The sequence below is a fragment of the Orcinus orca genome, chromosome 16, assembly GCF_937001465.1.
Source record: "Orcinus orca chromosome 16, mOrcOrc1.1, whole genome shotgun sequence".
NCBI lineage: Eukaryota > Metazoa > Chordata > Mammalia > Artiodactyla > Delphinidae > Orcinus > Orcinus orca.
Window position 1 is genome coordinate 86,840,511 of NC_064574.1, and position 27,847 is coordinate 86,868,357.

At 47.4% G+C, this 27,847-nt stretch overlaps 2 protein-coding genes across 2 annotated transcripts in view; one reads left to right on the forward strand and one right to left on the reverse strand.

Annotated features, from left to right (window-relative positions):
- Window positions 1–27,847, forward strand: part of PSMG3 (proteasome assembly chaperone 3) — a 348,811-nt gene that overhangs the window by 182,165 nt on the left and 138,799 nt on the right. The gene's annotated exons all lie outside the window — the stretch shown is intronic.
- Window positions 7,310–10,472, reverse strand: LOC101286873 (allograft inflammatory factor 1-like; the record flags this gene model as incomplete). The annotated part of the gene is made up of 1 exon (XM_049699413.1): window positions 7,310–10,472. A coding segment is annotated over one exon (624 nt), but the record flags the coding sequence as incomplete, so codon positions are not given.

Sequence of the window (27,847 nt, forward strand, 5' to 3'; positions counted from 1 at the left end):
GTCCCGAGTCTCTAGGGGCCGCAGCGATGTCCCGGGTCTGTAGGGGCCGCAGCGATGTGCCGGGTCTCTAGGGGCCGGAGCGATGTCCCGGGTCTCTAGGGGCCGCAGCGATGTCCCGGGTCTGTAGGGGCCGGAGCGATGTCCCGGGTCTGTACGGGCCGGAGGATGTCCCGGGTCTGTAGGGGCCGCAGCGATGTCCCGGGTCTGTAGGGGCCGGAGGATGTCCCGGGTCTGTACGGGCCGGAGGATGTCCCGGGTCTCTAGGGGCTGGAGGATGTCCCGGGTCTCTAGGGGCCGCAGCGATGTCCGTTTTGTCATCTGTGATTTTGGCAACTCATTATCCCTCCTCTTCCTCTTCCTCCTTTGGCTAAAGATTCGTCAATTTTATTGACTTTTTCAAAGAACCGGGTTGGGTTTCATTGACTTTTCTCTGCTGGTTTTCGCTTTTCACTTTCACTTATTTTGGCTTTTTTTTAAAATATTTCCTTCCTGCTGCTTTGCTTTGGGGTTAATTTGCTCTTATTTTCCAAGTTTTGATGTGGATCCAATCAGACAGAAACCACACTGTGATTTAAGCAGGGGGAGTTCAATATAAAGGAAGTAAAGCCTTACCGGCCAGTGCAGGGGAGACTATAAAAATGGAAAGAGAACTCTAGGGGCCCCTAGGGCTCAGGAGAGCAGGACAGACCTGGGGGGCGGGGGGCGGGGCGCCAGACCTCCCTGAGCAAGGTGGGGTTCTCCACTGGGTAGCAGAGAAGTTTGCTGGTTTTCTGGGCAAGAGCTGGTCCACGCCCCTGGGAAAGCAGGGCTGAAGCTAGGCAGGCCTGGGACGCGCGGCCTCTGCACGGGGAGGGTGTGGGGAAGTCAGGGATGTGCAGCAGGGAGTGGGGGGAGCAGAGTCCAGGCGGCCGCGCAGGCTCCGGGGAAACCAGGAGCAGCCTGGCGCCCTTCTGCGTCCGGCTTTCCCCACCGACCGCCCGGCAGCCTCAGCCACCCGGCCTGCATCATCACGGGCTGGACCCTCTCTCAAGGCAGAAAGCTGGGGACTCAGGACACTCAAGGGGGCAGAAAGAAAAGAGAAAGTCTGAGCGCTGTGATGATTACGATTTACTGAGCAGGCAAAGAAGTTCTATCACTTTTATTCAGGCAGAGAATATGCCTCTTTTTTTTCTTTTATACATTTATTTATGTATTTATTTTTGGCTGCATTGGATCTTCGTTGCTGCACGGGGGCTTTCTCTAGTTGCGGCAAGCGGGGGCCACTCTTCATTGCAGGGCGCGGGCTTCTCGTTGCGGTGGCTTCTCTTGTTGCGGAGCACGGGCTCTAGAGCGCAGGCTCAGTAGCTGTGGCGCCCGGGCTTAGCTGCTCCGCGGCATGTGGGGTCTTTCCCGGCCAGGGCTCAAACCCGTGTCCCCTGCATTGGCAGGCGGATTCCTAACCACTGCGCCACCAGGGAAGTCCCGAGAATATACCTCTTGAGTCCTATGTAACATTTAGAAAGATTGACAATCTATTGAAACACAACAAAAAATATCAATATTTGTATTTGGACTATATTCTCAAACTGCAGTGTGATATAACTTCTAATTAATAAGCATTTTATAATTAGACTTCTGAAATATTCTCTTAAGTAAGTCTTGAGTCAAAGAGGAAATAAAAATACTGCACTTAAATTGTACAATGACGAAGGGAATGTCATGTTTGATTATGGGATTCAGCTAAGACTTTGAGGAAAAAAAAACTTCAAGATTAAATGTTTCCATTAGTGAACAAAAAAATAATAAAAGCCAAGAATTTAGGAAGACATGAAAACACAGCTAAAGGGAAAACAGGAAGAAGGAATAAATGAAAAACAATTTATATTTTTTTAAAAACGGATTATTAGTGACACGTGTAAACCCTCAAGCTGATTCTTGGAAGCCGTATTGACACCTGAAGGCAGGTGTAGTGTGTGTTTAATAAGGCAGCCAGGTGGTTCTGATCGCGCCGAAGTTGGTAAATCACTGTGATAGTAAATCACTGTGATGGTGTCTTTTAAGGCAGGCACATTAGCCTGATTGAAAACCACTGATGAGTGACTGCACCGTTCCTGAAAAGTACGTGCTGTGTCCTTCAGGTGTTTGGGGACATCAGAAGGTAGATGCCCTCCAGGTGTGGTCCATGCGGCAGCAGCAGCATGTCGGGAATGCAGGTTCCCTCCGCCCACCCCACCCCACCCCCGCCTCCCCCCGCCGCAAATGCTCTGAGTCAGGGGCTCTGGAGGCGGCGCCCAAGACTTTCCTTTAACAGGCTCCCCAGGAGATTCTGATTGAGATCCCGAGATTACTCCCCGCAAAGTACAGTAAGAAGCCAGGGCAAACCTGCAAATAAGGAGGGGAATTCTGGAAGCCTGCAGACAACACAGGAGCCTGTGTCTGAGAGGCTGCAGGTTCCCTGGGGCCGAACATGGCTCTGATACAGGTATTCTGTGCCCAGAGGGACAGGGCACCATGCCCAGGACACAGAGGGGAGTGGATCAGAGACCCCAGCCTAAGGCCAGCACACAGCAAGGGCTACAGCCTCCACGAGCCTCAGCCAGGGAGGAAATCGTCTCAGCCTTGGTCCTGGGAAGCTGGGTTTTTTTTAAATCCCCTGGGAATCTGTGGCACTGGCCAGCCACGCTGTGGGTTTGGAACATGAATGTTATACTCTGCATGTTCCCCAAATGGCAAAGTAACGATTACCATTTGAAGTGCACCTGTAGTGCCCCAGGCACCTGCCTGAAGCAAACAGGAACACACCCCAAGCCAGGCCTCCTAGAATTTCCATGGTCAAGGTCAAACATATATGTATTTATATATTTATATAAAATACAAATATGATAATATGGTTCTATAAAATCACAAAACATACAAGAAAGAGATCACCCCAAATAACAAACAGAACTAGGTCCGCGAAGACTCAGCAAAAGCAGGAGATAAAAGAGACATGTTTAGTATGTTTAAAGACATAAAATAGGAACATGAAGACGTAATAAAGAATATAAAAATTAAGAAAACTATAAAATAGAACAAATATAATCATGAAAAAATTTTAGTCATTGGAAAGATGAAACAGGTCAACACAGCTGAACAGAGAATTAGAAAATGATGAACTAAAAGTAGACCCAAAGAGCAACACACTGAATGCAGAGCAGTGGCAGGGCTGAACGTAGGGGAACACAGCTTGGGGGAGAATCAGGGCGCTGGAAGGTGAGTCGGGGAAGCCCCCGGGATGTCGCACAGAGAAAGGAGTGAACAAACAGCTCAGGAGACGCGGACGGTCAAGTGAGCAGCTCAGTCTAACTGTTGCTGCTAAAAAACACTGGGGAGGATGGGGAAGAGATGGCTGAGAACTTCCCAGAACTGATAGAAGATACCAATCCCAGAGCAGGGAGGCACCAGTGAACCCAGTGCAGGGCAAGGAGAAATCCACTCCGAGGTCCATCGCAGTGAAACTGCAGTAAACACCAAGACAGACCTTAAAAGAAGGCCACCTACACACTCCAGTGAACAGACTGCAGCCTGACTTCCTAACAGAAAATAAAGGAGGAACAACGAAAAGGAGAAGGAAACCAGCTTCCAAGTTTACAGGGAAAATAACTGTTGCAGAAACGGTGTGTAACTGTGTATCCAACAAAATTATCTTTCAAAATTGAGGAAGAAGAATGGTTCCAAGAGGAGGTAGGTATGAGGTGCAGGAGGAACGTTAAGAAAATTGGGGATCTATAGATGCCTCTATAGACAAATACAGATACATCTAAGTTATAGATGTGGAGGCGCAGCTAAGCCAGCCGTAGTGACAGCGTCTGCTCCGCAGGGTTAAAAACCAAAACGACCTGACAGACAGACAGCGCGTGAGCTGGTGGGGCAGTGATTCCAGTCAAAGCAGTCGGGTTCTCAGGCAGCTTCCGGAGACGGGTAAAAACGTTGAGTAATTTTCTGTTTTGTTAAATTAGGCGTGCATTTTCGAGAATAACCACCAGAAGAATACATATTAATAGGCAAACCAGTAGAGTTTTTTAGAAGAGGAGAGACAGGGAAACCTCTTAATTCAAAGAATGAAAAGAAAAGAAAAAACTACAGAAAAGAGTGACAAAAAGAAAGCATGAAATGAAATAAAATGGAACAAATCCGTCAGAATACTCACGATACATGTAATCTTCCAATCAGAAGACCTTTTGGACTAGACACACACACACACAACCTAGTTATAGACTGTTTAAAAGAGACACACCTAAGCGGGGGTGGGGGAGGGACAGCCTGGGAGTTTGGGATTAGCAGATGTGCACTATCGTGTAGAGAATGGACCAACAACAAGGTCCTACTGTAGAGCATGGGGAACTATATTCAATATCCTGTGATAGGCCATCATGGAAAAGAATATGAAAAAATGCATATATATGTATAACTGAAAAACTTTGTTGCACAGCAGGAATCAACAACATTGTAAATCAACTATACTTCAATAAAAATAAATAAGAGATACACCTAAAACTTTACTGCAAAGGTAGGTTGAAAGTAAAAGGAAGGAAATGAAGATTCTAATAAAAATGCGGAAAGCATTACCAGGGATAGAGAGTCACTGCATAGCGACAGAGGTTCCATGGGACAGAAGTGTAACCGGACGAGGCGAGCACCGAACCCGAGCTCGGGAGACACACGTTGGTGGAAAAGACACACGCTGGTTGCTTTATTTGGGAGGCCAGCAGCCCGGGACGACGGTGGGCGGCGTCCGAGAGCATCTCCCAGCTGCTGGGTGGGGGAGGGGCCTCAGGGCACAGGAGCGGCTCGCGCAGGATTCTCCGCGCAGGATTCTCCGCAGGCTTGGCGTCCAGGTGACGTTTCGACAGTTGCCCATCTTCTGGTTTCAAGTGGTCTGGGGTCTCCATGCTTGTGGTCGGCAGTTTTCACGTGGTGGGGTCTGCTTTCTGTAAAAACAACTTAGGGGGGCTTCCTGGGGGCGCAGCGGTTAGGAGCCCGCCTGCCAGTGCAGGGGACACGGGCTCGCGCCCTGGCCGGGGAAGATCCCATGTGACGCGGGGCAACTAAGCCCACGAGCCACAGCTACTGAGCCTGCGCTCTAGAGCCCGAGAACCACAACTACTGAGTCCGCGTGCCACAACTACTGAAGCCCGCGCGCCCCTAGAGCCCGTGCTCCGCAACAAGAGAAGCCACCGCAATGAGAAGCCCCCGCACCGCAGCAAAGACCCAACGCCGCCATAAATAAATAAATAACTTTATATAAAAAATGAAATAGAAGCACCTTAGGGACGCAGGTCAGCCCTTTATCTGTATCTTTCAGGGAACTGGGCGCTCAGTGACCCTGTGTCACTGGTTTATAGTCTAGACTGTGGCCGGTTTCCCGGCCCAGCAGCTAGTCTTTGTTTTTACATCTTCATGTTTCCTAATCATTACCTGTCAGGCCAGCCTTTTGAGACTCAGGGAGGCCTGGGAGAGGAAAGCTTTTCTACAAACAAGAGGCAGGCGGAGGACGTGGTTGGGGGTCTCTCCCGGGAAGGCTGTATAGGATCCTACTTGGTTTCAATCGCCCCTTTTTTTCTGATACTCCTCAGGCCTGAGGGGAACAGGTACACAACAAGAAAGGGAGTAGTTTGGGATGGAGAGGTTAATCATAAACTCAGAGGAACTCAGTTTCAGGGGACTCGGTTTTAGAAGAACACAGTAGTTCTGAACTTGAATATACCTATTAGCCTGACTTGTATTTTAGAAAGAAGACAAGTTACAGAACTACAAGAGGTAATTGACAAACCCACCAGCACGTTGTTGGGAGATTTTAATATGCCTCTCGGTAACGAACAGGACAAGCAGATAAAAGTCAGTAAGGATTTAGAAGGTTGGAACAACAAAAGTAACAAATTTGACCTACAAGATTTTGATAGAACTCTTCACACAATAATTGGAGAATATACTTTCTTTTTAAGTGCACACGGAACATTATAAAATTGACTCTGTTAGGTCATAAATCGAATCTCAGCAGACAGGACGGAAGCACAGAAGGAACGTTCTCTGATCGTAGCAGAAGCAGAGGGGAAATCAAAACAGGGAAACATCCCTGAAAATCTTCATCTGGAAACTTAAAAACATAGTTCTAATTACTCATGGCTAAAAAAAGTCTCATAATGGAAATTTTAAAATACTTAGGACTAAATAATAACGAAAATGATCAAAAGACAATAATGAATTTAATACCATCTCTAATGTGGTACTTAGAGGGTGATTTATAATCATAAGTGCACATATTGGAAGAAAAAAACCCTAAAAATCAATGAATTACGTATCTAAAAGTTAGCAAGCAATGTGAATTCCCTGGTGGTGCAGTGGTTAGGGCTCTGCGCTTTCACTGCCCCAGGCTGCGTTCAGTCGCTGGTTGGGGAACTAAGATCCCGCAAGTTGCATGGCCAGGAAAAAAAAAAGTTCCAAAGAGAATGGAAGAGAAATTTAAGAAAAAAATAAAAATTTAGTAAACTAGAAAATAAAGATGGAAAGGGGAGAAATGACAAAGATAAAGTTGTTTTTTTTTTTAAGACTAAATACAGCTGATAACGGTGTGCAAGACTGATCAACTTTTAAGAAGATGGAAAACGCCAATAAAGCTATTGGGACTGGGAAAGGGATGTTACTGCAGGTGACAGGAGAGATTTAAAAGTTAATAGGGGAATATTAGGAACGTCTTTTTTGCCAATAAATTTTAAACTATAGATGAAACAGACAAGTTTCCAGGAAAATACAAATTACCAAAACAGATTCAAAAGCTTCCACCCGAACTGTGCTATAATAACAACAAAAATTGAATCCGTATTTCAGAAATCTTTCCATAATATGAAAACTGGGCTCAGTGGGTAAGTTCTAGCAAAACATTCAAGGCAGGGATGCAGGTCTGCAGAAACTTGTGCACCTAAAGGAGTATAAATTGGTATGGCTGCTCTGAAAAATAATTTCAAATTCTCTAGCCATGTTGATGATGTGATACCTTTGGCCAGCAATCCCACTCCTCGGTACAGACCTGAAAGGAACTCTTGCACCTGCTCCAGGAAGCATGGAGTGGGGTGGGGTAGGGGTGCAGCATCACCGTCCACAAGAGGGAAGGCACTAGAAACACCTCAATTTCCATTAACAGCAGTGAATAAGCGCACTGTTGTATGTTCACACGCTGGACCACAACACACAAGTCAGGGTAAATGAAGTGCGGCCACACGTGTCAATACATGAACCTGTTTTTCTTAAGTTTGTTTTATCTCCAGGCCAGTACCACACACATGCACACGCACACGCACACACATACTGCATCCACTTGAACTTGCCCGACACACTGCTTCCTTTTGAATGGCAGGGACAGAGCCGTACGCGGCAGTCCCCAAGCTGCTGGTGACATTAGTTAGATTTGGTCTTTCAGAAGGAAGACAGCTGAACTTCTAAGAAGCCGAGCCCTTAGCCAGAGAAGTAAGAGCCCTAGAGCTACCAGCCATGGAAACCTGAAACACATGCAGACGCCCCACCCCCTTTCCAGGGACCACTCTTGAGACCCGCTCCCTCTGGGAGTGGAATTCCAAGAAATGATGAAGGAGCTGGTGGAGTTTCCCAAGACACTCCCCGTCCAATGAGAGAACACTTTCCTGCCCTTTCTGGAAGCTGGGACACACCCACTTGCTCTCCTCCCTTAAGGAGTTTCCTGCAGGCCTATAACGTGTGTAACCCGCTGAAATAAGCCTGGTTGGTTCCGTCCTCCTGTCTGAGTGAGGTACAGATACACTGACTGTGGTGGGTGGTCAAGGAAGGCATTACCTTGCACAAAGCTCTCAGCCTGTCCCCGAAGGAGAGGCAGTGGGAAGGGGTGGAGACAGGCAGTTGCTCATCTCAGGATCTCAGGGGAGGGAGTGGGGGTGACAGTTTACATGTACAGGGCGGAATGTTTCACTGGGGTTTAAACTTCAACTAGGTTTATGCGTCTGAAGCACCTTCTTAGGCTGAAGGTCAGCCTGTCAAGGCCAAATAACCTTGTCCCTGAACTGGTCGAGACCAGTGGGCTGACCCCCCTCCGGCCGTTTCCCCATCCCCCACCTGCTCCGCTCCCTGCAGCTGCTGTAAAGTCACTCCTTGGCCTTGACTGCGGGTCAGAGGAGCCACAGGGACTCCCGGGGGCTCCAGCGCCCCCACAGCTCTCCCCTTCAGGTTTGCGAAGGCTTCTCCAAGACCCTTGCCCAGTGTTGGGCCCAGCTAGGCCCCCAGGATTGCCCTGCAGTCACCTCGTATCCTCCTCTTTCCTAACTTTCATCGCCCGGGTCTGACTTCCACTAGACTCTAAATTCCGTGAGTCTGTCCATTTCACTACTGGGTCCTTAGCTCTTGGCCCATAACAGGTGGTTAATAAACATGTTCAGTGGATGATGCATCTAAGTCCTGAGTGGGCAGCGGAAGGGAGTCCAGAATACAGGTGGGGTCAAGGCTGGGGTCCCTGCTGACGCTGCCTCAGTGGCACTGGGAAGGGTGACTCCTGGCCCAGGGCCTCGCCCAAGGGTTGACCTAGGAGACTGCCCTCTCCGCCCCTTCCCTTGTTCTCATCACTGACGGAGGCATGGGCAGGGCATCTGAACACCTGGGCCCCGGTCCGGATCTTCCATCTCCAGATTGACCCCTGCCCTTGGGCAAGGCACTTAATCCCTATAGGTCACCACACTTTTCTCACCTGTGAACTGAGAGGCCTGGCCCAGCTAACCTACAGGGTGCCTCAGGGCTCTGAAACCCTAGTCCATAATAAAAACCACAGGTGACCCCAATCTAGTCCCCAAGCTCAAGGTTTTGAGTGATTTGGAAACAGAATGATGAATTAGAGAGACTGGACATGGCACCAGTCAGGACAAAGTGGGGGACTTAAAGCTTATAATAGGTTGTAAATAAATAGCTGTTGAATGACGGAGTGTGTGAATGAATGAATGAATGAATGGTGTAAGGAAGGTGTGAAGGCAAATGGGGAAGCAGAGTCAGGTTCCAGGCAGACTGGGATCAGAAAGGCACCCTGTTTCTCAGCTCGCGGCCTAACAGTGGGGCTGCCTCTCTGCCATGAGCATTTAAGTCCTCATCCTCCCGTCCTGCTGCCCTCAACATCCTCCCTACAAGGTGGGACTGGACTGAGCTGAATCCCCTCCCCCAAGGCCCCTGGACCCCCTCTGCCTCTGAAGCCCCAGCAAGGGTCAGGGGGAGCTGCACCCTTCCTCTGAGCTGCCTGTAAAGGTGTGGCCAGGGGGCAAGGCTAGAGGATTCCTCTGGAACCTTCTTGAAGGGTTCAACTTGCAAGTCCCTCTCCTTTTCTCCTTCTGTCACCTCACTGAGGATAGGACGAAGCGTAGACTGAGAGGGGACCAGCTGGGGAGGCGGGATGCTGTGTGGCTACATCCTGGCCCACCCAAGAGCACTGGAACCACAGAGCCGTCCGAGGGTACCCTAGCGAGGCCCTGCAGCCTTATCCCGACTCCAGGGTCTCCTGAAAGGGGCTGAGGGTCTCGCCGGGGCCAGGCCAGGGTCCCAGGACTTAGCTCAGTGACCTGGAAGGACGAACAGTACCAGCTTCAAGTGCGGGAATCACAGACTTCTGGTCTCCCTGTCCCGGCCCCGCCCCCTCTGGTTTTTGCTTTAACGTCAGCCCTTCTGCACAGGGAGGAGAGACGCAGGGAAGAAGAGAAGGAGGCGATCGGGACTTCCCAACCCAGAGCCCCTTTAAGGCAGTAATTTATGCTAGACAAAGAGATCGCTGACTCTGCCGATGAAAAAACAAAAGCAATGACCAAACAAACAAGACACATCGCAGTGCGTCAAGAAGGGCAGTGAGATCGGGAGGGAGGAAGACGAGTGGGGAGAGCGGGGCAGGCCCAGGGGGGTCCTCCGGGCAGGCTGGCAACGCCTCTCTGGAGGGGGCCAGCTGGCTTGGGGCCGCTCTCGTTGGCTTTTCCTTCAAACATCATGACTAGCTTGGGCACCGCCGACCGTTTCCCCAGCATCATGTTCACAAAGTCTCCGTAGGAGGTGGTGTCGCTGACAGCGCCCGCCACCTCCGAGATCATCTTCTTCATCTCCAGGTGGGTCTTGGGGACCCCACGCTTCTCCATCATCCTCTTCAGAGACATCAGCTCAATCTCGCCCTCACTGTTCAGGTCAAACTCCAGGTACTTCTCTTTAAAGGCTGCAAGTTTTTCCGGCAGGTTCTCTTCATCACTGTACCTCTGGTCACAGAGGAGCTCCCGGTTGATCTCGGCCGGCCTCCTCTCCTGCCGGGCTTTGAGCAAACCGAGTGCTTTCCCTCCTTGCAACCTGTTGCCGAGCGCGACCGACGTGGTGAGCACCGGGCTTCTGCCGGCTCGGGGCTTCGCGACCACGGCAAAGGGACGAAGGGGAGGGGCGGGCGCCTGGTCCAAGCTGCGCGGCGTGTGGCGGCGGGATCAGTACGTGAATCTCAAAATTGGGTTTAAAACATCAAGTTGCAGGGCTTCCCTGGGGGCACAGTGGTTAAGAATCGGCCTGGCAATGCAGGGGACATGGGTTCGAGCCCTGGTCCGGGAAGATCCCACGTGCCGCGGAGCAACTAAGCCCGTATGCGACTACTACTGAACCTGCGCTCTAGAGCCCATGAGCCACAACTACTGAGCCCGCACACCTGGAGCCCGTGCTCCGCAACAAGAGAAGCCACCGCGATGAGAAGCCCGCGTGCCGCAACAAAGACCCAACACAGCCAAAAGTAAACAAATAATTAATTTTAAAAAAACTTAAGTTGTAAAAGTATAGATGGACTGTGACATCATTTTTATGTCTAAAAATAATTTTAAAATAACTACTGTATTTATGGATACACACATAAGTAGCACAACCATAAGGAGAGACAATTGTAACGATAGTAAATATTAATTCAGACTCTAGTCACCTCTGGTGGCCAGTGGATGGGAGGAGGGAGTGGTTGCAGGAGCATCATAGATTCTCAGGTGTTCGTTCTGTTATTAAACGTCATGGTTTACACACACACTTTTATGTTACTGTGTGTGTATCAAATACTTTTCATTGGAAAAGGAAGAAGATATTGGAACTTGTCAGAGCCCAGTGAGGTGGCCGATAAAAAACGTGTATCGTAATTCTGGTTCCAGAATTCCAACCGCGGAGTAAATGGTCACAGTAACTTTATCCAACTACGGTTTATCTCTCACATTGATTACAATGAACAGTTCCGGAGAGGATATCACACGCAGCCTCTGAGGTCCGTGTCGAGTAGCAGGGCAGGCCGATTAGGATGTGAAGTCAAGCCTCAGTCACGACCTGAAACGAGGGAGAGTCGGGGGCTGACTTTCCTCCTTTGATTCCCATTTTGGCCTCCGGGGGGGCCCGTCCCTGCACTTCGTGGCAGCACTGACGGTAAACCCCAAGGGAGATAGAGAGTCTGAAGACAAGGGGAAGGGGCCCCACAGAGCTGGAGGGGGTGGGAGAACTCCCAGAGGCGAGCGGGTTTCAGGAGAACACGCCCAGCGCCGTGTGTGACCGAGGCTCCCACGGAAGCGCATCAAAGACTTCGAGCCCTGAACCATCTCCCCAGTCCCAGCCCGTGTGCCGGATGGAGCCCAGCGATGTGGGAAAGGCGTTGGAGTGGAACCCGTAACGGACCACTGCCCGCAGAAGGAGAGCTGGACTGCGCTGTCTGGGCCTAACCAGGTCGGTCTGCTGGAGCCGCAGCGGCAGTGAAAAGGCAATACCCTCCGGAGTGCTAGCCAGGACCCAGGGTCTCCCAGCACAGTAGGCAAGCGTCCAGCACACAATCCCAAATTCCTCAACTCACAGAAGAAGCAGAACGAGGAAAGAGACAACCAACAGATACCAAGCCCAAGGCGACTCAGAAGGGAAGGATCAGTTAAAGGTTTTAAAGCAGCTCTTCTAACCGTCCATCGTGAGGATAAGGTGAATAATCTTGAGATGCCTGGAGACGTAGAAGTTCTCTGTAGAGAAGCAGAAACTAGAAAATATAACCAGAGGGAACGTTTATAATTGAAAGAATGCCATATCTGAAATTTAAAAAACAAAATCACGGGACGGGCTCAGTAGCAGAATGGAGATTCAGGGGGAAGGGTTCGGGAAACCTGAGGGGGGTCAACAGAAATCATCGCTGTGCAGAACGGAAAACAGAAGTTTGGGGAGAAAGCACGATCTCGAGGATGAATGGGCAACACCACAGGGTCCAACGTTCCTCTCACGGAAGTCCCAAGAGGAGAGAGAAATTGGCATAGAAAATAATACTTGAGGAAATCATGGCCCAAACTTCCTAAATTTGGTGAAAAACTTACATTTAAAGAGCCTTGATCTATTCTTCCATTCTCCAATAGACCCAGATGTCAAGCCTAAAACTATAAAACCTTTAGAAGAAAAGATAGGAGAGAATCTTTGTGACCTCAGAGTTAGGCAGCGTTTTTTGAGAAATTGATGAATTGGACTGAATCAAAGTTAAAAACATTTGCTCCGTTCAGAGAATGAAAAGATAACTCACAGACGGGGAGAAAACATCTGGAAATCACATCTCTTAACAGCTTGTGTCCAGAATATATAAAGAACTCTCGAAACTCAACAATAAGAAAATAAACCAAATCTTAAAATGGGTAAGCTATCACAACATACATGTTTCCAAACGGGATACGCGGATGGCAAATAAAATGCCTGCGCAGTGAGCAAGTTAGCCCCCAGGGAGATGACGGTTAAAATGACAGTGAGGTGGCCCTACATGCTGATCAAATGGTGACAGGAAAGCTGGCAGAACCAGGTGCCAGTGGGCGCTTAGAGCCGGGCAGCTCCTTGTCGCCAGAGGGAATGTAAATGGCACCACGAACCGTTCTTAAACAGTTTCTTAAGCACACGAGGGCCTTAAAAGCTGGTCATCCCAGGGCTTCCTGGTGGCGCAGTGGTTGGGAGTCCACCTGCCGACGCAGGGGACGCGGGTTCGTGCCCCGGTCCGGGAAGATCCCACGTGCCGCGGAGCGGCTGGGCCCGTGAGCCATGGCCGCTGAGCCTGCGCATCCGGAGCCTGTGCTCCGCAACGGGAGAGGCCACAACAGTGAGAGGCCCGTGTACCGCAAAAAAAAAAAAAAAAAGCTAGTCATCCCATCAGAAATATCTACCCTAGAAAACCGAAAACTGGTGGTCACACAAAAATATGTACCTGAAATGTTAGGCTTCATTTTTAATTTTAATTTATCAAAGTATAGTTGATTTACAATGTTGTGTTTATTTCTGCTGTATAGCCAAGCAATTCAGTTATACACACACACACATACATATATATGTATTCTTTTTCATATGCTTTTCCATTATGGTTTATCCCAGAGTATTGAATACGGTTTCCTGTGCTATATAGTAGGACCTTGTTGTTTATCCATTCTCTATATAATGGTTTGCATCTGCTCATCCCAAACTCCCCATTCATCCCTCCCCCACCTCCCCTCCCCCTTGGCGGCCACAAGTCTGTTCTCTGTGAGTCTGTTTCTGTTTCATAGATAAGTTCATTTGTGTCGTAGTTTAGAGCCCACTTGTAAGTGACGTCATATGGTGTTTGTCTTTCTGTCTGGCTTCACTTAGGTATGATCATCTCTAGGTGCGTCCACGTTGCTGCACGTGGCCCAATTCCGTTCTTTTTTACGGCTGACACTCCATCGTGTGTATGTACCACGTCTTCTTTATCCGTTCCCCTGGGAGAGGGTTCATTCTTAATGCCCAAACCAGAAGACCCCCCACGTGTCTGTCCTTCAGCTGGTGGACAGGTGAGCGAGCCGGGGTGCGTCCACACAGTGGACCAGCGTCCTGAGCGCCAGAGAGGACACACCGACGCCACGGGCCCATCCCAGGCGCCTCGTGCTCCCTGGGGAAGCCTCCCTGCCCTCCCCCAGCCTCCCTGGGCAGCGGTCCGCCCTCCTGCAGGCTGGCTGCTCTGTGCGTCCATCACTGTGCTGGGAAGTGGGGCGCCAGGTGCAGCATGGGTTGGGGGAGGGGAGGCGTGCTCTGTGGAGGATTTAAAATCAATAACAAAGCTGATTAGGGTCCATCTGCCTTACCACCAGGCACTGGCGAGTCCAGCAGCACCCCTGACACCCACTCCTTCCCAGGAGAAGTTTTCTCGTTGGTCTAAGTTCTCAACAATTCTGCCATCACGGCTGAATTTCAATACTTATGTGTATGTTATGGGTTGAGTTGCTTCCCCCAAAAGATGTCGAAGTCCTACCCCACCGCCTGTGAACGTGCCGCGTTGAGAAGTAGGGTCTTTGTAGATGCCACGAGTTAGGCTGAGGTCATTGGGGCGGCCCTAATCCTGTACCACCAGTGTCCTTATAAGAAGGGGACACTGACGGGGGAAGAAAGCCGTGGGCAGATGGTGGCAGAGACGGGGTGATGCACCTACCAGCCCAGGAGCCCCCGGGGTCGCCAGCAAACCACCAGCAGCACGGGGAGAGGCCCAGAGCAGACCCTCCCTCGCGGCCCGGTGGGGAGCAGCCCTGCCGACACCTCCATCTCAGACATGACGCCTCCGGGAGAGAGCAGGGATGCGTTCCTGCTGCTTCAGCCCCCGGCGTGAGGTCCCCTGTTGCAGCAAACTCGCAGTCGGCACGGCCTCCTTCCTTAGTCTTTAACAGAAGCCGTCTTCTGCCCAAAGTCGATTCGGAAACTAGCTCCCTGGTCGCCCTTGGCCCCGGCACCCCAAAGGCCGAATTCGCAGTGAGGTCGCGCCGGTTTGGATCCGTGGGGTCACGGTTCACGTCCTCCCCTGCGGGGTTGTCTTTTCTCTGTTTAAACAGCAGGTTCAAAATAAACTCTGGAAGCACAGAGGCTGCTTTTCCATTGCCTCTGCAACCAATTACCACAAAACTACTGGCTCAAAATAACAAATTTATGACAGGTGCCGCGGGAAGTCCGGACTGCGTCTCACTGGGCTGAGATCAAGGGGCGGCCGGGCTGTGCGTCCCACCACCGGGGGGCTGCAGGAGAGAACCCGTTTCCCGGCCTTTCTGGCTTCTGGAGGCGCCCGCGTTCCTGGCTGGTGGCCCAGGCCTCCACCTTGACGGCCAGCAGCGCGGCTGGGAGGGGCGTGGGTGTGGAACAGACCTCGGCGGAGTCTTCACAGGAGAGCCAGCATCCCTTCCCCCAAAGGCAGGGGACGCCCCAGAGTGGCCCAGTAGGGACAAGGGACGGTTCCCCCAACCTTCCCCCCACAATGAGGACAGCTGTCCTCCCAGTCGGGCAGGGGCTCGGACTCATCACCCCTGTGTATCCCGCCGCCCCTCGGGCCGGTCCGCCTTAAGGCCTGTCCTTCGTGATGCCCGACTCACTGCTTTTCACGTGTAGGAGGAAAGCCTGGTCCCGCCGCCGACCAGCCGTGGCAGCGCCGTGCGCGCGTGTAGGAAAGGGCGTGTTGACTCCGGTCTTCTGAGCTGAGGCCGGCTTGGACACGCCAGTCGGGGGGCCCGTTTTGACCGGTCAGCGCCGGGGTCCTAGGTTATTAAATGCCTTGGATTTCTCCTCCGCCCATCGCACAGGTTCTTGTGGAGTTTACCTGAGCCAATTCTTGTCACACTTGGAGAACAGCGCCTGGCACGTGGAAAGGGCTCAGTAAACGTTAGCTATTTTGTTGTCGGGTTTCTCGTGCAGGCAGCTGTCCCCAGACCCAATTCATGCTCACAGCTGGGGATTCCAGAGACGTGGAAACCCTTTTCCCAGCGTCCAGATGTCACATCTCGTGGAGGGACCAACAGGTCTTCCCTGTGCCGTGTGAACCCATCACCGCGGCCGCGAGCTGGAGGCTTCTAACTGGCTGGTACTAGTTCCCATCGTCCATGCCTTTGGTGGGGACGATACCCCCAGGATCTCGCTCCCAGGAAAGGGGAGCTCTCAGCCCAGAGGGAGGGCATGGAAATGATTGCTGGGCAGACCTCCCTCCCTCCCTCCCTCTCCCTCCCTCCCTCCCTCCCTCTCCCTCCCTCTCCCTCCCTCTCCCTCCCTCTCCCTCCCTCTCCCTCCCTCTCCCTCTCCCTCTCTCTCCCTCTCTCTCTCTCTGTCTCTCAGTGTCTCTGTCCCTGTGTCTCTGTCTCTGTCTCTGTCTCTGTCTCTGTCTCTCTCTCTCTCTCTCTCACACACACACACACACACACACACACAGGTCTTTGACACCGGGGCATATGAAGAAGACTCTGCCTTAAAGGAGAACTTTATGATGTTGCCGCATCAGAAGACCTGATATTGTAAAGATGTAATTTTCCTCCAAGTTAGTCTATAAGTTTAAAGCAAATCCGTACAAAAGCCCAGCACGACGTCTGGAGTGTGATGTGGCGACTCTGTCGTTCATCTGGAAGAGCGTATGTGTGAGAACTGCCAAGGAAAACGTGAAAGCATGAAAGGAAAATGAGGGGGCCCTGCCCTGTGTGATATGACCGTGCGCCCCCCGCTAACTAAAACAGCATGAGTCTGGAGAGGAACAGACAGACCGATCTATGGGGAGCTCAGGATCCAGGAACAGATGCAAGGGCAGGCGAGCATTTAGTGCTCGGTGTGGGTGGCATTTCTAGGCAGCGGCTCCAGGGTGGAATCCTCAATAATATTGTTGAACCGGTCAACCACTTGGAAGAAGTTTTCTGAGATCCTGCTTCATGTGCCAGACCAAGATAAACTCCAAAGTCTTAAAGATGAATTACAAACTAAAGGAACGTATGGGACTGTGTTACAGGAGGAGCGGGCTAGGATTCGCGGCGTCGTAGAAACAGCACCCGCCTCTGTGCAGCGCGGTGTCTCCAGCTCCGTTCGCGCTGTCCTGGGACCGACCCCGCCACCCCGCTCCTCTTTGTGCAACAGCGTTTGGGTCTCTGTGACATCACGGTTTGTCCCTGCATCTATTGAGGGATGTTTGGGGTGTTTCCACTTTGGGCTGCTGTGAATATTCTTGTAAAAATAATGGAATCTATAAAGAAAAAGGGTGATGTATTTTGCTAAGTAAGCTTTCAAAACTTAAGTCAGAGTAAACCTACACACATGGTCACGTAAATTGGTGCAGTTTTGGGTGGGTGGGTAGGGCCGGTGCTGTAGGTGCCCTACCCAGATCCCCCTGGTCCCTCCTGTCTACCTGTCTGTGTCACAGCCACTGCAGGGGGTGGTGCTAAATCCCACACCTGTGAGCTTCTCTGGAGGATTGCCCCGGGGACCCTGGGGCTGCTGGGACTTACACCCCCCACCCCCTGCAGTGGCTTGTGGCCAGTCCCTAAAGGGCCCAAACTCCCTGCTCCGTGTCACGAGGCGGGACAGATCCTCCGATGCCATTTATGCTTCCGGGCTCCCACGGGTCAGGCTGGGCTGCATTTGGGGTGAAACCGCATCCCCGTCTAACTGCCTCCACCGCCCCGCCTGCTGCCCTCAGGCTTCTCCTGGGAACGTCCTTTATGACTTGCCGAGAATTCCCACTTCTGGCTCTGCTTCTAGAAACCGACCTAAAACTGTTAGTCCCAGACATGGCCCTGCAGGCTTGAAGGACGAGGTGCTGAACTTGGGTCACCCACTGGGCAGGTGACAAGGAGGCCTCCCTCCCTGGTTGCAGGTGGAGGGTTGGTCTCCAAGACACTTCAGCCACGCCGCTACCAGGCCTCGCTCTGCAGGGGCACAGCACGGGACACACGGGGAGGTGGGCGACGTCACTGGGCGTGGGAGGTGCAGGGTCATCTGATTATCTGGTCTGTGGAGAGAAGCCAGAGGGCCAGCGGTGGCAAGGAGTGGGCAGTGGGCTTCGGTGCGAGAAGAGAGGAGCTTCTGTCTGCAGCCCCACCTAGTTTCCTAATCGCGGCCGCCGTGCGGTGCTGTTTTCCCAGCAAGTAGAAGCAGGTTCGGACGCACAGTGGAGCAAGCAGGAGGGCCCCAGTCACATCTCGGGACCCATGTGGGTGACGTGTGCTTTCCCTCCCACGACTCCTGACTCTGGGTCAACAGACCCCGGTTCCCAGGGGCGAGATGCTTCCACCGGGGGACACGACAGGAGTCCCACCAAACTTAAGCTATGGCCGCCGCCCCACTTCAGAAGGACGCCTTTCAGGAGGACGGGAGCAGGTGAGGAGCGGGCAGCACGCTGGGAAGAGGGATCGAGCGCGATCAGCACGGGAACGGAGACGGGGAGGTGACGGAGGCTCAGGGGGTCTCTGGGGTGTCTCTCACCGCTCACATCACGAAGTCCAGCTTTCATGTAAGTGAGAAGATGAAGCAACATTGGCCGGATAACGTGTCGTGACCAGAGACTCAGGCCACTCGGTGGTGAGGGTCTGCGTCACCCACCGGGGGGGCCATCTGGACCCGCGTAAGTGCTGGATGAGGCCACGGGGAAGCCAGAACAGGTGGTAGACGGAGAAGAGGATGAGGGCCCCTCACACTGGCCCAAGATAAAAGATTTATGTATAGGCAGTTGGTGTCTTGCAACAAAAATGTCCTGCCAGGTTATCCTCTGCGGCCCCCAGATTGGCAAACCCTGCCTGGGCACCACAGATCCCAGTGAATTTGTTGAGGTGTCGCTCTTAAACGTAAGTAGCCAAGACCCACCAGCTGTAGGAGGAATTATGTAACGGCAAAAACTAAAGCAAACAACAAAAGGACCCATTTAAGATTAAAATCGTACTTCCTATTTTCAGAAAGTTCAGAAAGGTATTTTTTCAGTGCAGCTAGTTAGGCTGTATCAACTGTTACGGGCAGCCTGTTTATTTATAGAGTCAGCATCTATGCGTCTATGAGTGGGCTGTAAGTTTCTTGATTGGCCAATTCCATACTACTCTAGTCATTAAGGATTCTGAATATCACTGCTTTTGTATGCTCAAAAACAAAAACAAAAGCTTTCAAAGAACAAAAGTGACACACACAATAAAAAAATTATTTGTCATCCCAAGAACCAGAACAGTCACAACTTGATGAGAAAAGACAACCAACAGACACCAGCGCCAAGGTGACTCAGATGTTGGAATCACCTGATGGATTTCAAAGCAGCAGTCGTAAGGCATGCTTCAACAAACAGTTACGAATGTGTGCCCTTGAAGCAAGTGAAAACAAAAATCTCAGCTAAGAAATAGAAGACATAAAAAAGAATCAAGTGGAAATTATAGAACTGAAAAATACAAGAACAAAAACTAAAATTCACTGGACAAGCTGAAGAGTAGTTTGGAGACAACAGAAAAAAGAATCAGTAAACTTAAAGACCTACCGTGAAATTATCCAATCTGAACAACAGAGAAAATAAGCTGGAAATAAATGAACATACTCTTAGGAATCTGTGGAACAATGACAAAAAATCTAATATTTGTGTCACCAGAGTCCCAGAAAAAGAGGAGAGAGAGTGTGGGGCAGAAAAAAAATTTTTATTAAAATATAATTGGCATTATATTAGTTTCAGGTGTACAACATGATTCAATATATATATAGCAAAGTGATCACCACACCTAGTTACAAGTTTCTTTTTTCTTGTGATGAGAACTTTTAAGATTACTCTCTAAGCAAATTCAAATATATAATAGAGTATTATTAACTATAGTCACCGTGCTGTACATTACATCCCCAGGACTTATTTATTTTATAACCGGAAGTTTGTATTTTCTACCCTCTTCACCCGTCTCCCCGATCCCTTCCCAGCCTCCATCAGTTTGTTCTCTGTATCTATGAGCTCATTTTTGTTTGTTGTTTGTTTGTGTTATTTTTTAGATTCCACATATAAGAGATCACGAGGTATTTGTCTTTCTCTGTCTGACTCATTTCACTTAGCGTAATGACCTCAAGATTCATCCATTTTGCTGCAAATGGCAAAACTTCCTTCTTTTTTAATGGCTGAATAATGTTCCATTATGTATATAATATTCCATTAAATATATACCGACACACATATACATGGAGTCCTCACTTTATCCATTCATCTATCAGTGAACACTTAGGTTGCTTCCATGTCTTGACTACTGTAAATAATGCTGCAATGAACGTGGTGGATATATCTTTCTGAGTTTTCATTTTATTTGGATGTGTATCCAGAAGTGGGATGCTGGATCATACGGTAGTCTTATTTTCCGTTTTTTGAGGAACCTCCATACTGTTCTCCATAGTGGCTGCACCAATTTACATTCCCACCACCAGTGCACGAGGGTTCCCTTTTCTCCACAGCCTCACCAAAACTTATCTCTTGTCTTTTTGATAATAGCCATTCTGACAGGTGTGAGGTGATACCTCGTGGTTTTGTTTTGCATTTCCCTGATGATTAGTAATGTGAACACCTTTTCATGTATCTGTTGGACATCTGTGTCTTATTTGGGAAAAAATATCTATTCGCATCCCCTGCCCATTTTGAAATCAGGTGTTAGTTTTTTGTTTCTTGGGGGGTTTTTTTGCTACTGAGTTGTACGAGTCCTTTATTTATTTTGGATATTACCTGCTTATCGGATATATGATTTGCACTATTTTCTCCCATTTGGTAGGTTGCCTTCTCGTTTTGTTGATGATTTCCTTAGCCGTGCAGAAGCTTTTTAGTTTGATGTAGTCATACTTGTTTATTTTTGCTTTTATTGCCTTTGCTTATGGTGTCAAATACAAAAAATCTTCATCGAGACCTATGTCAAGAAACTTAACACATTTTCTTCTAGGAATTTTATGGCTTCAGGTCTTAATACAAGTCTTTAATCCATTTTGAGTTGGCTTTTGTGTATGGTGTAAGATAGTGGTTCCGTTTCTTTTTCTTTCTCTTTTTGTATGAGGTGACCCAGTTTTTCCAGCGCCATTTATTGAGGACACTGTCCTTTCCCCATTGTATATTCTTGGCTCCTTTGTCATACATTGACCATATATGTGTGGGTTTATTTCCTGGCTCTCTATTCTGTTCTATTGATCTAGGTATCTGTTTTTATGTCAATACCATGATGTTTTGATTAATATAGCTTTGTATGTAGTTTGAAATCAGGAAACCTGATGCCTACAGCTTTGCTCTTGTTCTTCAAGATTGCTTTGGCTATTTGGGGTTCTACTATGGTTCCATAAAAATTTAGGATTTTTTGTTCTATTTCTGTGAAAAATACCATTGAAATTTTGATAGGGACTGCATTGAACCTGTAGATCACTTTGGGTAGTATGGACATTTTAACAATATTGATTCTTCCAATCTATGAGCATGGAATATTTTTCTGTTTATTTGTCTTGAATTTATTTTATCAGTGTCTTAAAGCTTTCAGTATACAGGTCTTTCACCCCCTTGGTTAAGTTTATTCCTGGGTATTCTATTCTTTTTGATGCAATTGTAAATGGAATTGGTTTCCTTTATTAGTGTATACAAACACAACAGATTTCCGTATCTTGCAACTTTATCTAATTTGTGTATTAGATCTAAGAGTTTTTCTTGGAGTCTTTAGGGTTTTGTACATATAATATGTCATCTGCAAATAGTGACAGTTTTATTTCTTCCTTACAAATGGTGTGCCTTTTATTTCTTTTTCTTGCCTAATTGCTCTGTCTAGGACTTCTAATGCTATTTTGAATAAAAGTAGCAGGAGTGGGCATCCTTGTCTTCTTCCTGATCTCAGAGGAAATCTTTCAGCTTCTCAACATTGAGTATGACGTTAGCTGTGGGCTTGTCATATATGGCCTTTATTACGTGGGGGTCTGTTCCCTCTATACCCACTTTGTTGAGAGTTTTGATCATAAATTGATACTGAATTTTGTCAAATGTGTTTTCTGCATCTATTGAGATGATCATATGAATTTTATTTTTTATTTTGGTAATGTGGTGTATTATGCTGATTGATTTGCAAATGCTGAACCATCCTTGCATCCCTGGAATAAATCCCACTGTGTTGTAGTATATGATCCTTTCAATGCATTGATGAATTCAGCTTGCTAGTATTTTGTTGAGGATTTTTGCATCTATTTCATCAGAAATATTGGCCTGTGGTTTTCTTGTGGCATTCTTGTCTGGTTTTGTTATCAGAGTAATGCTGGTCTTACAAAATGAGTTTGGAAGTGTTTCCTCCTCTTCAATTTTCTGCAAGAGTTTGAGAAGGATAGATATTAAATCTTTTTGAATGTTTGGTAAAATTCACCAATGAAGTCATCTGGTGCTGGATTTTTGTTTGTTGGGAGGTTTTTGAGTACTGATCCAATCTCTAGTAGTAATTAGTTCAGATTTTCTATTCCTTCATGATTCAGTCTTGGTAGGGTATATGTTTTTAGGAATTTATCCATTTCTTTTAGGTTGTCCAACTTGTTGGAGTATAATTGTTCATAGTAGTCTTTTATGATCCTTTGAATTTCTGTGATATCACTTTTAACATATCTTTTTAATTTTTGATTTTATTTATTTGAGTCCTCTCTTTTTCTTGGTGAGTCTAGCTAATGGTTGGCCAATTTTGTATGTCTTTGTAAAAATCCACCTTTTAGTTTCATTGATCTTTTCTATTGTCTTTTTTGTCTCTGCTTTATTTATTTCTGCTCTGATCTTTGTTATTTCCTTACTACTACTAACTTTGGGCTTTGTTATTCTTTTCTAGTTCTTTGAGGTGTAAACTTAGGTGGTATATTTGAGATTTTTCTTGTTTCTTGATGTAAGCATTTATCACTATGACCTTCCTTCTTAGAACTGCTTTTGCTATATCCCATAAGTTTTGGTATGTTGTATTTCCATTTTCATTTGTCTCAAGGTATTTAATTTTTTTCTTTTTATTTATTCTTTGACTCATTTGTTGTCTAATGTCCACATATTTGTGATTTTTGTAGTTTTCTTCTTGTAACCGAGCTCTCAGTTTTATATCATTGTGGTAGGAAAATATACTCGATCTGATTTCAATTTATTGTCTTAACTTTATTAAGACTTGTTTTGTGGCTTAACATATGATCTATCCAGGAAAATGTTCCATGCGTACTTGAGGAGACTGTATATTCTATTGCTTTTGGATGGAATTTTCTATATACGTATAAGTCCATCTGGTCTAACATGTTATTTAAGGGCAATGTTTCTTCATTGATTTTCTGGCTGGATGATCTCTCCCTGGGCGGAAGTGAAATGTTAACATTCTGTACTATTCTTGTTGTCTATTTCTCCCTTTAGATTTGTTACTATTTGCTTTATATATTTAGGTGCTCCTATACTGGGTGCATAAATATTTACAAATAAATTCTCTTGTTGAAGTGACCTCTTTATCATCATGTAATAATCTTTTTTTTGTCTCTCATATACAACCTTGGTCTTAAAGTTCATTTTGCCTCACTATCCCAGATTTCTTCTGGTTTCCATTTGCATAGAATATCGTTTTCCACCCCTTCACTTTCAGTCGGTGTGTATGCTTACATCTGAAGTGAGCATCTTGTAGGCAGCATACAGGTGTGTCTTATTTTTCTATCCATTCAGCCACTCTGTGTTTTGACTGGTCTATTTACATTTAAAGTAATTATTGATAGGTATATACTTATATCATTTTTGTTAATTGTTTTCTGGCCGCTTTCTAGTTACTCTGTTCCTTTCTTCTTCTCTTGCCTCTTGTGTATCTACCATAGGTTTTCGCTTGTTGTTACCATGGGGCTTACATAAAACAACTTATATTTATAACGGTCTATTTTAAGTTGATAACAACGTAAGTTTCAATGCATTCTAAAGCTCTGCATTTTTACTTCCCCTCACCACCATGCTTTATATTTTTGATGTCACAATTTACATCCTTTAGTCTTGTGTATCCTTTAACAAATTATTGTGGTTATAGTGTTTTTACTTCTTTTGTATTTTAGCCTTCATACTAGCTTTAGAAGTGATTAACCCACTGCATTTACAACATTAGCTTATTCTGAATTTTACTGTATATTTACCTTTACCAGTGAGATTTGCGCTTCCATATGTTTCCTGTTACTAATTACTGCCCTTTCGTTTCTGCTTAAAGACATCCTTTTAACATTTCTCTTAAGACTGGTCTAGTGGTGGTGATCTTTTTTAGCTTTTTTCTTTATCTCTTCTTCAATTCTGAATGACAACTTTTCCAGGTAGAGTATTCTTAGTTGGAGAGTTTTTCCTTTCAGTACTTTGAATATATCATGCCACGCCCTTCTGGCCTGCAAAGTTTCTGTCAGGAAATCTGCTTATGGGCTTATGACTACTGACAGCGTAACAAGTTGTTTTTCTCTTGCTGTTTTTAAGATTCTCTTTGTCTTTAACTTTTGACATTTTAATTATAACGTGTCTTGCTGTGGGTCTCTTTGGGCTCATCTTATTTGGAACTTTTCGGGATTCCTGGGTCTGGATGTCTGTTTCCTTCCCCGGGTTAGGAAATTTATAGCCATTATTTCTTTGAATAAGTTCTCTGCCTCTTTCTCTCCCTTCTCCTTCTGGGACCCCAATAGTTGAATGTGGGTCTGCTTGACATTGTCCCGTTAGTCCCTTAAGCTATCTTTACTCTTCTGTATTCTTTTTTTCTTTTTGCCACTGTGATTGGGTGAGTTTCACTGCTCTGTCTTCAAGTTCACTGATCCTTTCTTCTGCTTCATCTAGTCTTCTGTTGAACTCCTGGACTGTATTCTTCAGTTCTGTGACTCCTGTTTGGTACTTCCCTACATTCCCTGTCTCTCTGTTGAAGTTCTCACTTTGTTCATCCATTCTTCCCCTGAGTTTGATGAGCATCTTTATGACGGTTATTTTGAACCCTTTTGAGGTCAATCACTTATCTCTGTTTCATTAAGGTCTTTTTCTGAGGTTTTATCTCGTTCTTTCATCTGGAACGTATTTTTCTGTTTCTTCATTTTACTTGACTCTTTGAGTTGATTCCCATGCATTAGCTACAGACTGGGAGAAAATGTTTGCCAACCACATATCTGATAAAGGTCTTGTATCTAGAAAATGTAAAGAGCTCTCAAAACTCAACAGTAAAAACAAAACATTGAGAACATAGGAAAAGATGAGGACATATCAAAGAAGAGACACGGATGGCAAGTCAGCACACGAAAAAGATGCTCAACAACGTTAGACACGAGGGAAATGTAAATTAAAACCATAGTGAGGTATCAATACACACCATTACAACAACCAAAGTAAAAACTAGCAATGACACCAAATGTTACTGAGGGTGTGGAGAAATTACATCTCACATCCATTGCTGGAGGGAATGTGAAAAGGTGCTGTCGCTCTGAAACAACAGTTGAGCGGTTCCTTACAATACTTAACATGTGCTTATCCTACAGCCCAGCAATTGTGCTCCTGTGCATTTATCCCAGAGAAATGAGAACCTAAGTTCACATCAAAACCTGTATGAGGATTTTCATAGTAGCTTTATTTGTAATAGCCCCAAACCAGAAGCAGCCTAGATGTCCTTCAACAAGCGAGTGGCACACAAACTCTGGCACGTCATCTCTACGATGGAATACGCCCAGCAATGCAAAGAAACAAACAACTGACACAGTAACAACTTGGTCGGATCTCAAGGAAATTATTCTGACTGAAAAAAGCCAGTATCAAACGGTTACATAGTATATGATCTCATTTATACAATTTCCTCAAAAGGACAGGGCTGGAGAACAGTTAGTGGTGCCAGGGGACAGGGATGGTGTTGGGTGTGGGGTGACTTACAGGGCAGTGCAAGGGTGGTCTTTGTAGTGGCGGGTCAGCTCTGTATCTCGGTTGTGGTGGTGGTTACCCAAATCTATACGCACAGGGTAAATCTGCAAAGACCTCACACGTACATAAATGAGTGCGTGTGAAAGCTGGTGGAAACCCAGTAAGGTCTGTAGTGTAGTTAACATACTTGGACCAACAGACGAAACAGCTTCCTGGCTTTGATGCTGTGCTACAGGTGTGTGAGATGTCACCACTGGAAGAGGGTGGGTGACTCTATGCACTGGTTTGTTTTGTTTTTTGACTTCCTGTGACTCTATAATTATTTCAAATTAAACAAAACCCAAAAAATCTCCCAGAAGGTAGAACCAAAAGGCAATGCGGTGGATTGAGAAAAGATGCCAAGCATGCAGGGGTCAAAGGAGGAAACCCCTCAAGGTCCCCCGTGACCCCCAGCACCTGCATCAGTTCCATATGCTGCCCTCTCTCCCTCTCAGTGGACGGACTGTCCATGGTGCTAGCCAAGACCATCCCTTCCATTCAGCAGTAAACCTCACCCATTTTTTAAATATACTTAAAAAAAATTTTTATTGAAGTAGAGTTGATTTGCATTGTTGTGTTAATTTCTTCTGTACAGCAAAGTGAGTCAGTTATACATATATATATTCTTTTTCATATTCTTTTCCATTGTAGTTTATCCCAGGATACTGAATATAGTTCCCTTTGCTCTACAGTAGGACCTTGTTTATTCATTCTATATCTAATAGTTTGCATCTGCTAATCCCAAACTCCCAGTCCCTCCCTCCCCCACCTCCCTTCCCCCTTGGCAACCACAAATCGGTTCTCTGTGTCTGTGAGCCTGTTTCTGTTCTGTAGATAAGTTTGTTTGTGTCATATTTTAGATTCCACATATAAGTGAAATCATATGATATTTGTCTTTCTGTTTCTGACTTACTTGCTTAGTATGATAATCTCTAGGTCCATCCATGTTGCTGCCAAAGGCAGTATTTCGTTCTTTTTAATAGCTGAGGAATATTCCATTGTCTATATGTCCCTCATCTTCTTTATCCATTCATTCATCTGTCGATGGACATTTAGGTTGTTTCCGTGTCTTGGCTATTGTGAATAGGGCTGCAGTGAACACAGGGGTGCATGTGTCTTTTTGAATTAGAGTTTTGTCTGGATACATGCCCAGGAGTGGGATTGCAGGATCATACGGTAGCTCTATTTTTAGTTTTCTGAGGAACCTCCATACTGTTCTCCATAGTGGCAGCAGATTTACCTTCTTCTCACCCACAGTGCAGGAGGGGGTTCCCTGTTCTCCACCCCATCCTCACCGTGTGTTATTTATGGACTTTTTAACAATGGCCATTCTGACCCGTGAACCTCACCCCTTCTTATTCGGACATGTTCTGGTCACTTCCTGTCTCCAGCGCATCATCAGTGCTTTTTCCCTGCTGGATCCTACAGACAAACTGTCGTGTCTCCCACCTCTTGGCACCGTACCCGCCACCCCTGCATCGCACAGCGGCTCCACAGTAAGATCCGCTGTTACAGAAAGGAGAGAGATGCTTCTTTGCACACCTGGTTATTGCATGTAAATTTCCAGCCTGCTGCACTTATATAGAGAGAGGGCTGGAAGTACAGATACTGTGATTATCTTGGGGTGGTGAGATCGAGTGACCTCTCTTTTCTTCTTTATGTTTAGCTGTTTTCTAAAGTTTATGTTGTAAAAGTGTTGCTTTTGAGATAAGGGAAAGTTACTATTCTATAAAACTCCATCAGTGCCCCCACGACCCACCGCCCAGCTCTAATTCCTTTACGCTTGCAAGGCGGGCACCCGAGCCTGACTCAACGGACCCCCTGGGCCTGCAGCCCCGCCACGGCCCCAGCTCTGACCGCCAGGGGCGCCTACCTGCCCCTCGGGCGGGGGCTAGAGTGGTCCCTGCGGGTCCCTCAGGAAGGAAGCCCCTGGCCTGCTCCCCCCTCACCCAACGTGCCCACTCCTACTTGCCCGTCAAGACCTTGAGCACTGGCCTCCCCCAGGAGCTTCCTGCTCCACAGGGATGTCCCAGCCCTGCCTCTGCTCCCCAGCGCTTGGTCAGTGCGCGGTGGATCATCAGGTCAGTGGCTGCGTCTTCCAGCAGCCCTCAGGCCAGGCCTCCCCCACTGGCCCCTCCATGCCTTTCCTGCCCCCTTTTCACCCCCTCTCTCCCTCTGTTCTGA